Raw genomic sequence first — 14,661 nt, 5'->3', positions numbered from 1 at the left:
AAGGACTACAGGCCGCCACTGGAGATCCTGGTGGTGGCCTGCTGTCTTTGGGACCCTATGGGAGGGAGGGAGGGGGTGGAAGAGCTTTCCTCTCCCTTCAGTGGGGAGGGGGCAGCAGGCGGGGCCTCGTGGGTGGATGGCCACTTTCCTGCTGAGACCAGACAGGCGTTGAGTCTGGACAAAGGGATGGATGGGACCCTGGGGACCCCAGAGAGGTTTGGAACTCAGAGCCGGGGCCCTCATGGAGACCAGCCGTCTCCGACAAAGCCTACAGTGCTGCGGCTGCGGGTGGGTCTAGACCCAGTTCAGCATTCACCTCCGTCCCTTCACACCTCAAGGCAGAAGGAGCCTCTGGTGAGCGGTGAGACATCAGGGAAGGGCCTGCGGACGCACCAGACCCCACCCGGTGCAGAACACCAGGAAGCCCGGACGGGGGACAGAAGGACACTGCCTGAGCACCAGGGGCAGCGGGCATTTCAGCAGCTGCCTTAGCAACAAATAAAGATCAAGGACCACCTCCCGCTCCCACAGAGCATACCCAAAATTCCAGGGTAATGGGGGGCTACGAGGGGAGCACCTCTGAGTTGGCTGAAATGAGACCGGATTCTCTCTTTTTTCTCCCGCATCTTGCACAGCCGAGCTGTGGGGGCAGCTCACACCCCGCTGAATGTCCTACCAGGGAGCGTGTTTCTGTCTCGGCTCCTACCGCTAGTAACACCCCGAGAAAACACCAGCCCTTTCCACTGTCAGGAGTTCGTGTTTGGGTCCTTGATTTCTACCAACCTCCCTTCACCATTCTGCTCACGTCTGTCCTTGACCTTGGCACCTTCCCCTGTGGTCATGCCAGCATGCCACCGTGTTCCTTGTTGGTATCTGACCTGAATCCCAGACAGAACCAGGCAGGGTGTGTACGCAGCTGAGAACACGTGTGTCAGGCAGGTTTGCAGGGATTCGAGACCCTGGTTTCAATCTCTCAGCTATAAAGCCCTCTGCAGGGGTGGGCGACTTCCCACCGCAGGCCGGGCCCCTGGGTCCCACCGGGACTGTCCGCTGTGCGTCCGCGCGTGAGCGGACATGTGTGGGGTGCTTCCTGTGCAGAGCAGCCCCCCAACTCCCAGGTGAGACCAGAGCTCCTGGGCCCAACCTACCTTCCTGTCAGCGAACACCTCTCTGGGCAGATGGGTCTCGTCGACAGGGGAGGTGGCACGGGCAGTGTTGGGAAGCCGGGCCACCTCTGCGTCCCTGCCCGGACGTACGGGCCAGCCAACGTCTCCGCCATCCCTGTGGCCCGTCTAGGAGGCACTCTGCGAATCGGCACTCTGCGAGCGCTCCTTCAAACTGGCAGAGGTTAATTCGGTTGTTCACCCCCCCCAGTGGCCTGAAGGAGGCTCCTGGGTGGGCTAGTCTTTCAGTGGAGTGTTTCTTGAACCGAGAGGGGACGACGGGGCTTTAAACCACAGAACCTTAGCCAGGAGTGTGAAAGAGCTGTGACGTGTGTCCCTGGGGACGCGTGAGTCCTGGGCCCTGGACCTTTGGCCGAGAGCCATCGGGAAGTTCCCAGTACTGACTGGACAGCAGCCCCTCCTACCCATCCCCCTCCCTCACAGACATTATGGGAAAACATTTTTTTAAATAAAAGAAACACTCAATACACTTCAGTGATTTCCTTTGATATCATTTCATCCGAGTGAACCCCTTGGGTTTTGCCTTAATAATAGGACTATACTAAAAAATACGTGTTCATTGTATGTTGACCTATATATGCTGTGTGTATTTGCATGTTACTATCATACCTGCCACCTCAGTACCGAACGTGCTTTTAAAACTGAGACTCAAATGCCTTTTTAGGAAAAAACCAACCTTTATTTTAAAAAAAATAAGTTACAGATGGAGAGAACTCTCAGGCGCACGACCGCACGCGACTTCGACAGGGCGCCTGGGCCAGGCTGGCTTCCGTGTGTTCGTTCTTTCGCTGCGCCTGCAGGCACTGTCAACTGGGAAACCGCGGCAGGGCAGCGCTCGTCTCCGGTGCAAAGCAGACGTGGAAGTGCCGTATATAAGACATTTCCGCCGAGGCCGGGGTATATGTATATATTTAGGTGTACATGTCACCTCGCAACAGCCAACAAGCATCACCTTTAGTCCAAATCGAGGTCAACCTAACCTTAAAACTACAACACGGAGTACATGTCAGCATTACAGTTCCCGTACAACTTTTAAAATATATTTAAACTTTCAAATACATTTGGAGCGCCAAAAGTGAGAAAATAAAGTCTTAGCATTTAAATACAAGCCGCCATAGAAAACCTGCAGGAAACAGAGTGCTATAGTACAGAGGTCCAGGTAAGCCGCGGGGCGGCCGGCTTTGACAAGTGGCACCGGCCCACGGCCCCGCCCAGCGTGACACAGTCAGCGTTGCGGCCACGCCACAGCCGGGCTGGCATGAAAGACAGACGGGGAGGAAGCACGGTGACACCCCTTCCCGCCTTCGGGCCGCTCAGGTATCAAGCCCCGAGGCCCTTCTCTTTGCTCCCGGAAACAAGGTGGCCGGGAGCCCGGCCCAAAGCAAGCCTGCGCATCCCCAGACCCGGCCTCACTTGGTGCTCTGCTCCAGAGCAGAGTACTCAGCCTCGGACACCCGGGAGGCGTCGATGAGCTTGGTGAGGCCCGTCTTGGCCGAGTACTTGAAGATGAAGGCTTTCATGAGCTCGTACCGGTAGTTGCGGTTGATGAAGCTGTAGAGCACCGGGTTGACACAGCAGTGCACCAGGGACAGGCACTGCGTGACGTGCAGGGCCGTGAAGAGGAAGCCCTCCAGCTGGCAGGTGAAGGGGATGTAGTGCAGGACGGAGACCACGTCCAGCAGCACCGCCACGTGGTAGGGCAGCCAGCACACCAGGAAGACCACCACGTAGGAGAAGATGATCTTCCGGCTGCTGTGCTTCTCCTGGTCGCCCGACGCCGCAATGGCGCGGGCCAGCAGGAAGTAGAAGACGGCGATGACGCAGAACGGGATGACGAAGCCCAGGACCACGGACACCAGCTCCATGCCGATCAGCCACTCCTTGGCGCTGTGCTCGGGGTAGAAGGACCGGCAGTAGGTCTCGTTGTTGGACGCGGACGTGACGGTCTTCAGGTAGTAGGTGTCGGGCAGGGACACGCAGAAGGCCAGCAGCCACACCAGGACACAGACACTGCGGCGCACCATCTTCTTCCTGTGGCTCGAGGTGTTGGTGAAGTAGGTGATGGACAGGTAGCGGTCCACGCTCATGCACGTGAGGAAGAAGATGCTGCCAAAGAGGTTGATGGAGAAGATGAGGTGGGTGACCTTGCACGTGAGCTCGCCCATGGGCCACTGGTTATGCTGCACAAGGCTGACCACCCAGACCGGGATGGTGACCACCACCCACAGGTCGGCGATGGCCAGGTTTAAGATGTAGCAGTGCGTGTCGTAGCCGGTGGTCTTGGCCTGGATGTTCACCCAGACCACCACGGAGTTGGCGATCATGCCGATGACGAAGATGAAGATGTAGATGAAGGACAGCGTGTAGAGCAGGACGCTTTTGTTGGCCATGCTGGGGCACGTCATCGTGTCGACCATGATGCAGTCGCTGCTGTTGCACGGCCAGCCCATGTCGGAGAAGTTCCCAGGTTCCGAGTAGTCAAAGAGATGCAGATCCATGGTGCCGAGGGCCGCAGTCAGGGCGCCTGCACAAGGAATCGAACCACAAAGCTGCAAGAGAAAGACCGCTTCGTGAGGAAACATTCGCGTTCCGGTCAAAAGGCTTTTCCAGGCCCCGCAGGCTCTGCAGTTTCACGTCAGCTCAGTAGAATTTTTGCAAAACAGACTACAAGACAACTCTGCAGAACCGAATCTAACACACCCAGAACCGAAGACCATGCGGTGCTCAGAGAAACCTGCACCAGCACCCAGCTCCCCTCCAGGCACAGCAGGGGGGGGGGCCCTCGTCCAGGATTCAGAGCTGAGGGTGCTCTGTGTACGCACATGCGAGCTCCTCTGCAGCAGCAGGTGAGGGCTGGGGACACGTCCTCACCCCCCTGGGGCCTGTCACCCGCTGCTGGAACCAACCGGCCATGCTCGGGGCTGGGGCTTAGCAGCAACTCAGTGGTGCCGGTCAAACCAGCCCACGGCCGGAGCCCACAGCCAGCAGGGCGGGGCCAGACACTGAGGCTGTCTGTCACGTCTGCACCAAGGCTTCCTGACTGGAGGGGAGAGGGGGGCGAGGAATAAAAGACTTTCCAGTTCCGTGACTCCCCAGTTCACAAGCCCTTCCTCGTGGAACAGTCACGTGTTCCCAAGTGCACAGGCGAGAACGCTGACTAAAGCACAGATTACATGCGAGCAGAAAACCCGAAGACAAAAACACCCCTCAGTGGAGAAGTGGTTTGGCATCCGGAATATAACTCAGCTGTGAAAACAAAGAGGGGATCGGCGCTCAGGAAGGCGGGGCTTCTGAGCAGCGCTCCTCAAAGCGGCGTGCAGGAGCACGCACAGCACAGTCTCTCCCGAGTCCGAAAGGGCAGATGCACGGTGCACGTTCCCCTGTGACTGTGTGTGTGTAAAGGCGCAGAGGAAGCTGGCTGTGTGTCTACAGCTCCGGGCCAGGAGGCTGGGCCGAGGGAACAGCAGGAATTGCAATTTTGACTCTATAAAGTTTGGTGTTGTTGGAAAAATGGCATCAAGAATTATGTAAATTTTAATTAAGAAGTATAAATGGGCAGTTACAAAACAGTCCTGGGGATGTCAAGTACAGCACGGGGAATACAGTCAACAACACTGTAATAACCACGTAGGGTGCCAGGTGCTTGCTAGAATCATGGGGGACCACTTCATACGCTATATAAGTGTCTCGCCACGATGCTGTACACCTGGAACTAATAGAACATCGAATGTCAACCATAATTGAAAAATAAAATAGTTATGTAAATTGTAATAAAGACAGGAATGTCCCAGAAAACCGTACAGGTTCACGGTCCCTGTTCCTGGACCTCAGAGACCCATGTGACAGCAAAAGGCAGGGAGGTCACCGTGTATCCCCTCTCTGCTGCCACTTCCCGGGTTCCATCTCACCAGTCGCCTGGATTCTACAGAGTCTTCGACAGCTGCACACGGATGGTGCCACATGTCCACCACGAGGGGCAGCAGCCTGACCTAGGCCTGCGGAGCACCAGCGCCCGCCCACCTGCCCGCCCGAGGCCCTCCTGCCAGGGGTCTGCAGAAGGCCCCCGTCCTCTCCTGGAAGTCCCACGTGGCGGAAGGGCTCCACTCTGTCCTCGGGGACTCTCCTGGGCGATGTACCTCCTCCCCGTCAGGCTCCCGATTCAGCCACCTGGTATCCTTGCTGACAAGAGAGCGGCCGCGAGCTGCCCCAGGAGTTTAGGGGCAACCCCAGCTCTGCCCGGGGGCAGCAGGTAGGCTGGGGGAAAAGCCAGGAGTGGAGGCCTCCAAGCTTAGCATCCCCGCGGGGTGGCTGTGTGTCCTGCAGAAAATTTCTCTCTGCCCAGACAGACTGCCAAGTGCTCAGGAATCTGGCCAGCACTCCCCCAAACCGCCTTCTATACGTTGGCCACGTCCCACTGCAGACCCAGAAGACCCCTCCCGACAAACCCCTCAGCCCCTACAGCCCCAAACAACAAAGGTGTCCGCTGTTCCTCCCTCCTCCTCCCACCCTACCCGGAATCTTCACGTCCTGTCCAGCTACGCAAGCCCCGCCCCCAACGGCTCCTTCGTGCACACACCCAGCCAGCAAAGCCGCCTGCTCCAAAGCAGGGCTCGGCAAACCCAGAGTCAGTGACTCCTGAGGAGTTAGTAAAGCCAGAGCTGACCAGGCACCTCTGAGACCAGAGATCTGAGGCCACTGTCTCTGGAGGTGAAATCCCTGCTGAGTAGAGATGCTGCTGTCACCCTTTTCCATGTCCCCACATGTCTGGGGTGACCCTTCTGTGACGAACTCTGCTCTGGGGTAGAGTGAGCCAGCAGGACCACAGACTGCTCCCCTCCCCACCCCACCCCCAGAGCTCCCTGGCTAACTGAGGAGGCCAGGAAGCAGAGGGCAGTGGGGGGACAGTGCCCTGGAACCCATGGGGGCTTTCCAGGAGGAGGCAGGGAGAGCTGAGGTGACCGGGGACGTGCCAACAAAGATGGTCACTGGACCTGACTGGGGCCAAGCCCCCGGGAAGGAGAGCTGGAGGCAAGAGTCAGGGCTGAGCAGGGCGAGGGTCAGGCTGGGACTGTCCCTGCGGGGGCCACAGTGGTCTTGAGCAAGTGGTGGCCTCGGTGCTGAAAAGGCTTCTGAAAGCAGAAGTGGCACAAACCCCGTAGGTATGCAGAGGCACGCGGTGGCAGGGCGCAGAGCGGGCGGGAGGCGGGCCACTGGGGAGGAAGGCGCTCCCAGGGCATGCGGGCCAGGCAGGGCCCCCAGGCACCCGCATGCACACTGAGGGGGCGTTTGGCCTCTGGGCTCCTCAGGACCTCTGCCTACAGATGACCTTGATGGGCTTTCTGCACTGTCCTCCCCGCAGCGGAAGCTCCAGGAGCCACTGCACACTATCCCCAGACGAGATCGCCTGCTCAGCCTCTCTCACTGCTATGCTGCTGGAAACTGAGGCCGGGCCAGCTCCCTCCGGCTGGCAGCTCCGGTCTCCTCCAGAGACTTCATCCAGCAGGAACTGTGCTTGGGTCTCCGGGGGGAGGGGGGGGAGCCCCGCCCCTTCTACCTGGCTGCCTGCCGTTTAGAGAAGGAGAATCGCAGGCCCTGCAGAGTCTTGAGGCAGCTGCACGTGACCAAGGTCTGGTGTTTCTGTGTTTGCCTCATGGAGTTTTGTTACTGATCCTGCAGTAAATCTACGGGGCAACCCAGGGACGAGCCCCGGCAGGCGCCTGTGGCCAGAGCACAGGGGGCAGCGGGGTGTCCGCCAGTTCCAAGGAACCAGAAAACATTTGACCTGACCACATGCTCAGGAGTGGCCTCCAGGGATCCTAGTTTATACAAGTAAAGAACTGTTCTGATTCGTTTGAGAACTCAAAAAATAGAGAGGAAGAGGAAGAGGAAGAGGAAGAGGAAGAGGAAGGAAGGAAGGAAGGAAGGAAGGAAGGAAGGAAGGAAGGAAGGAAGGAAGGAAGGAAGGAAGGAAAAGGGCAGGCCTTGCTGTAATTCAGATCGAGGCCACCTGCCCTCGGGGTCCTCAGACCTAAGTCAGTTAACACTGGGGACCCCCGTCCACTTAGGTATCGGGGATAGAATGACCCCTACATCCAGAAACCCGATCCGGCCTGTGTGCTCAGCTGCCTGGCAGGGAGGCCGTGTGACACCCACCAGGGCAGAGCCAGGGCCCCACATCACCACGGCTGCCTGCCGTCTGGGCTGGCCGAGTGTAACCAGAGCGTGAACTCCCACCCCACTGAGGGCCAGGACCAGGCCGTGGGCGGTCAGCGGGGCAGAGAGCCACTCACTGTCTCTCTCCCTCACTGCACACGATGGGGCTCCCAGAAAACAGACGAGACTTAGCCTCTTCTGTGCAAACGGAGCTAAGACTCTCTCATGAAGGTGTCTGGTGCCCTAAGAAACCTGGGGGGCGCCAGCTCTCTGGCAAACCGAGCCTGCACGTGCGCAGTCCCCACGCACCCCTGCTCCTATACCGCCCTGAGGCAGCTGCGGTTCGGGGCCACCTGAGGCAGTCCCAGCCTCTCTACCGTTCGAGCACTTGGAACAAAACACGGGTCAGCCTCCCAACCTACTCGTGGCTCAGCAAAACTTTCTCTGCAAAATTGCGCAATTCCCCCACCACTGTAATAACAAAGCAATAACGCACCTTCCCCCCAGCTCTAAATTAGTAGGTCCTTACATAACAAAGACCACCTAGTCCCCCCGCAGAGCGCCACCAGGTAGTCCAAATTACAGAGCCATCCCTGTTCCTTTCTCTTCTTTTGCTTGCCTTTATTTAACAGCAAATACGTGCCCTGGAGCTATAATTTCCTGGACTTAAAAACACTTGACTGTTTCTAAATCGCGCCTGCTCACTGGGAAGGCCTTCGGGTGCCATTTTTGCTCCCAGGGGCAAACCCAAGTCCCTCCCTTGCCTGGGTTTTAAAATGCACGTACTTCCCAGCCCCCAATTCCACTCACGTCCCACAGAACCACCGGGGAAAAAAACGCGTCCTCCGATCTTTAAGGCTGTGTTCTTCTCATCGGTCACTCTGAGGATTTAGCGTGACCCTTGCCCTCAGGCCCGAGTAACTGCCACCGACTTCCCGCGTGTCTCCTGGAAAATGAGAGCCCCGCTGCCTCAAACGTCGCACAAAAAGCCACTGTTCCTGAGTAAATAGGTTTTTTTGTTTGTTTCTTTTTTTGTGTGTGGATTTTTTTTTCCATCCAGAAAGCCTACACTTTGCCTGCTCAGGGCCTGACTGGAAACCCTGATACCTTACTTAACTCTCCCAGGACTTGCTGAAACAGGGGAGAACCACCCCTCCCAGGTCCCGCCTGCCTTTGAAGGCGGGCAGCTGCTTTTGCTATTCTTCCCCAAAGTTTCCTTCAACTCTGATTGCAGTGCACGCCCCTTTGAAAAAAAATCAGATGGGCAGCGAAAGGCAGGCGCTTTCCAGTTTTCTTTTGCCTTCCCACCTGCACGTCTGCTTTTCTTTTGTTTTTCCACCCCCGCTGCCCCTCCCCCGCCCCAGAGGCTGTGGCATCAAGCTTCGCAGTTGTGCACAGTCAAGTGTTTATGGCAGAGCTGGAGAAAAAAGAGCAAATTGTTTCCAAGCTCGAGCCCCCACGTGCAACTGTGCCTCTGAGAGGGCCCTGCATCGGGGAGCTGGGGGGGCAGCGAGGCAGCCGGCAGCGTCTCCCTTTAAAATCTATGCAAAGTGCGGCAGCCCCCACAGCCCCCCAGTCCCGCAGTCCCGGCTTTCTTCCCTAGGCAAGCTGATTTGGTCTCGGCATTTTCCTGGCATAAATAAAGGCACGCCCAGGCAGCATCTGCGTCTAAAAAGAGAAGGAAAAGTTATCACATCGCGACTCTGCAGAACGAACTTTCAAAGGACTGTAAACCGTTGTGGGGGGGAGGGGGTGGCATACCACTTCTGGGAAAATGTAATTATTCTGTTGTGAGCTGATGAATTGTGAGAAAGAGAGAGAGAGAGAAAGGAAGAAAAGAAGGAAAGAAAGAGACAGCCGGTCTGACTTTTACAACTTCTCGTTCTGTCTGGAAATTACAAGTCACCCGCACCCACCCACCTCTGACCTCACTCCAAAGCCCTTCTGAGATGCCTCCTGGGGACATGAGCGTGCTCACAAAATCAAGCAAAATTCACGTTTTACCTGGAGAGTATATTTAAATTACAAAGGCTTAGACTTGTGCACTTTTTTTCCCAGCTGAAGTTGGACTTAACACCTTCTGAGCGAACAAGAAATTTGATTATCAAGGATGCGCTGCATCAAGAGACAAGGAGACAGCGCCAGCTGCATTGAACACTCAGTCTTGGAGCCCTCTGGCTTCCAGAATTCGGGGACACCCCCCCCCAGCCCCGCAAAGCACTAAACTCAAACACACCCCAGCTCCACAGAAGCTCAGCCCGATTCTGCTTCCCCTCACGCAGCGCACATCTTCCTGGAACTGCCTGTGAACCGCTGACTCCAACTCCCAGCGATGTACTGGGAGCGAACGCAGTAAGCAGGGTGTCCCGCACACAGCCCCCGTGCCAACTCTCAAAAGCAGAGTGAACAGCCCACCTTCTGGTGAAGCCCTGCGCTCCCTGGATCTTAAATTCCCACAGCAGCCAATGAACACCAGATTCCTAAGTCCAGCAGACGCCCGGAGGGGTCGCCCCACAAGTGGCCTGAGGAAGCTGCCCTTTGCACTGTCTGCAGGGAAAGGTGCCCCCTCCCCGGGGCAGCGGCCAGGCTCTGCCAGGCGGCCGTGTGACCAGCCGCCCGGCTCTCAGAACGCAGACCTGCACCTTCCAAGCTCCCACCCCCGCGATTTGAAAGAAGCTTCCAACAAAGACCCCTCGGCTTAAGAGCAGGAGCCCTGCCCACCGCCCGCCGGCCGCCCCCTCCCCACCAGGGCTGCAGGAGGAACGGTTTCCTTACCTCCCGGCTGGCTCCGGCTCCTGCGCTCCCCGCCTTAGGGCCGAGCAGTTCCGAGCGACTGGAGCTCCAGGGCTGCGGACGTGCAATATATACACTGCAGCGAGCCGCCTCTAGATGGCAGCTTTGTAACCCTCATCTCCGCACCGCCCCCCCAACCCAGATGCAGGCACGCATGCACGCATGCACGCACGCACAGGCACACACACCCCTCTTTGTGAACCCCGGTCTGCTGCTTCCAGCGAAGTTCCTCCACACCAGCGCGCTCTCGGGAAGCCCCCAGCTCCCTTCCTTTGCAAAGTCTGGTGAAGCCACGAGGTCCCGAGCCTGTGGGGGAAACCGTGTCAGCAGGAGGGAAACTGCGAAGAAACCCCAGTGCTTTGCGAAACTGTCAAATATTTATCTGCTCTCAGGTATATCTTTAACAATAACAACCCCATTAGCACCGAGGCCTCCCTTTGAACGCCCCTCCGCTCCGGGGAAGACTTTGCTCCCCAGACGAAGGCTCTGAACTTCTGAACCGGGGTGTTGATTCATTCCGCCTGGGTTTTGTTAATTCCTGCAGAACAGGAGCCCCCGTTTTAGTGGGAGAAACCTGTCGGTATCACATTATAGGACCCCCCAAAGCGGGGGAAAGACCCTCTGTGGTAAATTGTATTTGGATTCTTTTATTTGTAAAGGACTTCAGGCCAAAGCCCTTGAAAATCTAAATAGCAGAATGGTATTCTGAAGCTGCCACACAGTGCCAGGCACACATTAAAAGTAGCAAAAAATGTCTTTGGATGATATCTTTTCCCGAGGTGAGTTTAGCCAACACTATATTATGACTGTTATTATCCTTAAAATCTACATTCTTATCTAGAAGTGGGTGGCCCAAGTTCCCGGGGGGGGGGGGGGGAATCGAGGGGGGGAGCCTCAAACGTAAAAATGTGCTCCAGGTAGGTAGTCTTCACCTCCCATGCCCTATTTAGAAAAATAACCACAAAGCAACGACCCTAAACTTATACTTTCAAACCGTGCTGTGGGGCTGTCCTCCCCCAGAGTCAAGTGCGGTGTGTTTGTGGGCTCTCGGCTCGGCCGTGTTTTCACTTTCTCCCTCCCGAGCTAAAGCTTGTTGAGATTCTTTTTATACTTCTACTAAAAATAAGGGCGGGCAGCCAAACGCAGGGCTGGAGGGCCAAGAGGTCTGCTCTCCTGTGGCTGAGGCCGCAGGGCGGAGAGAGCCCTGAACAAAAACAACATTTTGTTTAGATAAATCATCATGGGGGCAGGGGGTGGGGGGCAGCTGAGAGCGCACCTGCTCTGCCGAGGCAGCGGGCGGGGGTGGGGGGTCTGCTCACAGCCGCCCACCCTGGCCCGGCCCAATCCAGTGCCTGTCCAGGGCTGCCTGGCTCCTGGGCGCCGCAAGAGCCACCTCCCCGCCCCCAGAGGAAGCTGCTGTCCAGGAAACTGCAGGCAGCTCCCTCCTCGCACCCCAGGTGTAAGGAGGCTGTAAGAAAGCTCATTCACCGCTCTCTGGGTTCCGCTTTCTTCTCTGGGTGCCCCTGCCCCGGAGCCTGATGGGAAGGTGCCCACGCGCTGCCAAGCAGCGGTTTCTCCCTGACACTGACCGCAGGCTCGACTGTCTATTTCTGTGAACTTGGCGAACTGTCTCCCTGAGACAACTCTCTCCTGGGGCGTGTTTGGGGGCCCCACGAAACCCAGGATGGGTTTGAATCCGCTCCAATCGAACAGAAAGCAGCACTGAAGAGAAACCTGTGACAGGATGCGGTTGCTAACGCGGAGGAAGGAAAATGCAAAGTAGTTGTAAAGAAGAACTCAGTTGAGTTCCTCCGCGGCGGGGGCGTCCTTCCCTCCCTGGGGCCGGGCTGAGGGTGTGGGGCACCCGACAGGCTCGACCCTGCGCTCTGGGAGGCGGCCTGCAGGCCTCCTGGTGCTCCTCAGCCCGACTGTCCATGCCCCCAGCGCCCCAAACCTGGTCCTGGGGGAAAAGAGAGGAAGTAAGCCGTGGTTTCCAAGGGGACAAGACTCTATCGTCCGGGACCCAGAATGTCCTGGGACCCTTCGGAAGTCTACCTTTAGCTACTAGAAGGATCCCATTAGTGGAGACGGGGTCCCACCCATGGTTAGCTGCGGGGGAGTGAGTTTGGTTGCCCCAGTAGGAAACGGAGGAGGAGGAGGGCCGCTGGCTGGGAGCCTCCGGCGGTCTGCTCAGGAGAGCGGCCGCCCGCAGGGTGCTGACCAGCCTCTGCGCTTCCCGTCGGTAACCTGCACCTGGGACTGCAGGGAGCCTGCCAAGCCCCGCCCCCAGCACACCCCCTCCCCCCAATCAGTTTTGCCTGCAGGTGTGGCAGCCTGAGTCACCCTCCTGCCTGCAACCCGGCCTCTGAAAGCTCAGGAGGGGGAAGAGGTAAGGGCAGGCAGGGTCCCACATCTGCGTGAGCAGTCAGAACAGGGTGCACGCATAGAGGCTGTGGACTCAGATGTGACCCCAGAGACATGCCACAGCCCAGAGGGCCTGGGGACTGAAGACCAACTTTGCCCAGGAGCAATCTCAAGAATATGGCACAAGGCCCTGCCCACCCCTGGGTCCTGCCCCTGGGAGGAGCTTCAGCAGCTAGGGGCTTGGCCTGCTGGACTGACCTTCTCCGGGAATGACAGGCAGACACGTGGCTTCTTCCACCAGGACGGGCCTGGGAGCCAAGACGGAGCCCTGCCCTCCCCCCGGAGCCAGGGCGCTGCCCAGACACCTCCACTTTGGAGCCCTAACTCACACGCCCTGCGTCCCGGCAGCTTGGCCCTGCTGGGCATGAGGTTCTTATCTTTGGAACAATTATAATAGAACCTTCTATTCTGGCCAGGGGCCTCTGAGGATGGAATGAAAGGGTTCCCTAGAGGGACCCTGCAAGTCCCAGAAAGGCCCCACCCCTGGCCCCAGCCAAGCCCAGCGCTGCTGGGGACTGCGGGGCGTTTCCCTGGCAATAGGAGGGAGAAGCGGCTCGGACTGGCAGCCCTCCAGGGGCTCACTGATAAGGTCCGAAAGGGTTCGTCGGAGCAGCTGAACCTGAGCCTCCACTCGGCACCCCTCTCTTTGCTTCCCCCCCATTTGTAACTGAAGAAATGAGGCCCGGAGAGAGTGGGCCACCTGTCCAAAGGCAGAGTGGGAGAAGACAGGTGGAATTCACACCCGGGGCTGCCTGATGTCGCAGCGCAGGCTGTTACCTGGTGTCACGGACACGGGTTCACAAAAGGAAAAGGAGCAGCCACTGCAGCCACCACCGATCAGGCCGTCGAAACGGGGTTCCCTAAGAGCCCACCCTTGGGTGAGAATCTGGGCACAACCAACTGATGGGGGCAGGGCTCCCAGAAGAAACTCACTGTGCGGAAAAGTCTCCACTGTGGCCCAACCCCTCCTGACTCTCTGAAGCTCAGACGCGCCCTGAATTTGCCTGAACTCCAGGCACGGGCGCTGGGTCCTTCGAACACTGGACCGGGGCTGCTGGGAAGATGGGGAAGTGGGGTGTGGTACCCCCAGATAATTCCTGCTCCCCACCGGGGTGGGCGAAGCTGCTCCGGACTCTGAGCTCAGTCTCACAAAGACTCACTCCCGTCACAGGTGTGGACAGTAAACCCACATTAAGTGGGGGGGACACAGAAGTAGGAGGGTGTCAGAGGGTCTGAGAGCAGCAAGACCCCGAGTCAGGCCTCTGTTGGGTCTACAGCAATTCGACCCAAATAGGAGAATACGTTTCCTCTTATTAACACACACGCCAGCTTGTTTCTACCTCAGGACCTTTGCACCTGACATTCTCTTTTCCTGGAATGCTCTTCCCAATGACTGTCATAGGGCTGCCTCCTTCTCTTATTCTGCTGGAAGCTTAAATATAATTTCTTTAGAAAAACCGAATTTTACCAGTCTAGCCACAGTATCCCCCCATCCCAGTTATTCTCGTGTTACCTGGTATTTTTCATAGCCCTGGACCACCATCCAAAGTCAGCCGTGTATCGTTCCGTCCTCCCCACGGGGGCAGAATTCTCCGAGGGCGAGAACGGCGTTAACTCGCTTGGTGCAGTTCCCCCACTGTGACAGGCAGCGCTTGACACGTGGCGGAGTCCCAGCAACATGGACCCAGTGAACTGAGTGAATGGATGAGTGAACTCACACGAACTCGTTTTTGAATCAGGGTTTTGCCCCCCTTACATTTCACTCACCTTCTGCCTCCCAGAAATGGGGAGGAGTTAGGAAAGGACGCAGGTTAAATGTTCTGGGAAAACAGAAAACCACACACGGTAAAACAGGCGAAAGACTCGCATCGGCACTTCACACGAAGGCGTGTCTGGTGGCCAAGAAACACGGCGAGTGCGCGACTCCCGCAGCCCTTGGGAAAGTGAAATGGGAGTCGCAGGACCCGACCTCAGGACACCCGCCTGGAAGGCCAGGAAAATCGCCAGTGTTGACAAGGACACGCAGACACCACGCGTCCCACGAGGCGCAGGTTCCTGCAGCCGAGGGGCGGAGGGCCGCGTCCCTCCTCCTGGACGTGCGGGGCCC

The 14,661-nt window shown here is 57.6% G+C and overlaps 1 protein-coding gene across 2 annotated transcripts; it reads right to left on the bottom strand.

Annotated features, from left to right (window-relative positions):
* Window positions 1–1,847: 1,847 nt before the first annotated feature.
* Window positions 1,848–10,456, bottom strand: ACKR3 (atypical chemokine receptor 3). 2 transcript variants are annotated; one of them, XM_037161483.2, is made up of 3 exons: window positions 10,319–10,456; window positions 10,113–10,184; window positions 1,848–3,733 (listed from the first exon to the last, which is right to left on the bottom strand). In XM_037161483.2, exon 3 carries the CDS (start codon window positions 3,680–3,682, stop codon window positions 2,594–2,596), a length of 1,089 nt encoding a protein of 362 aa, XP_037017378.2. In that variant the 5' UTR covers window positions 3,683–3,733; window positions 10,113–10,184; window positions 10,319–10,456; the 3' UTR covers window positions 1,848–2,593. The 2 variants fall into 2 exon arrangements, with proteins under 2 accessions (XP_037017378.2, XP_037017379.2); XM_037161484.2 differs by lacking the exon at window positions 10,319–10,456 and having other exon boundaries at window positions 10,113–10,202.
* Between the last annotated feature and the right edge of the window lie 4,205 nt (window positions 10,457–14,661).

The sequence above is a fragment of the Artibeus jamaicensis genome, unplaced genomic scaffold, assembly GCF_021234435.1.
Source record: "Artibeus jamaicensis isolate MK-2021 breed Jamaican fruit bat unplaced genomic scaffold, CSHL_Jam_final contig_944, whole genome shotgun sequence".
NCBI classification, from domain to species: domain Eukaryota; kingdom Metazoa; phylum Chordata; class Mammalia; order Chiroptera; family Phyllostomidae; genus Artibeus; species Artibeus jamaicensis.
This window is presented reverse-complemented; position numbering and strand designations above follow the sequence as displayed.

Coding starts and splice junctions, on each gene's coding strand:
- ACKR3 (XM_037161483.2), bottom strand. CDS start 3,682: ATGGATCTGCATCTCTTTGACTACTCGGAACCTGGGAACTTCTCCGAC.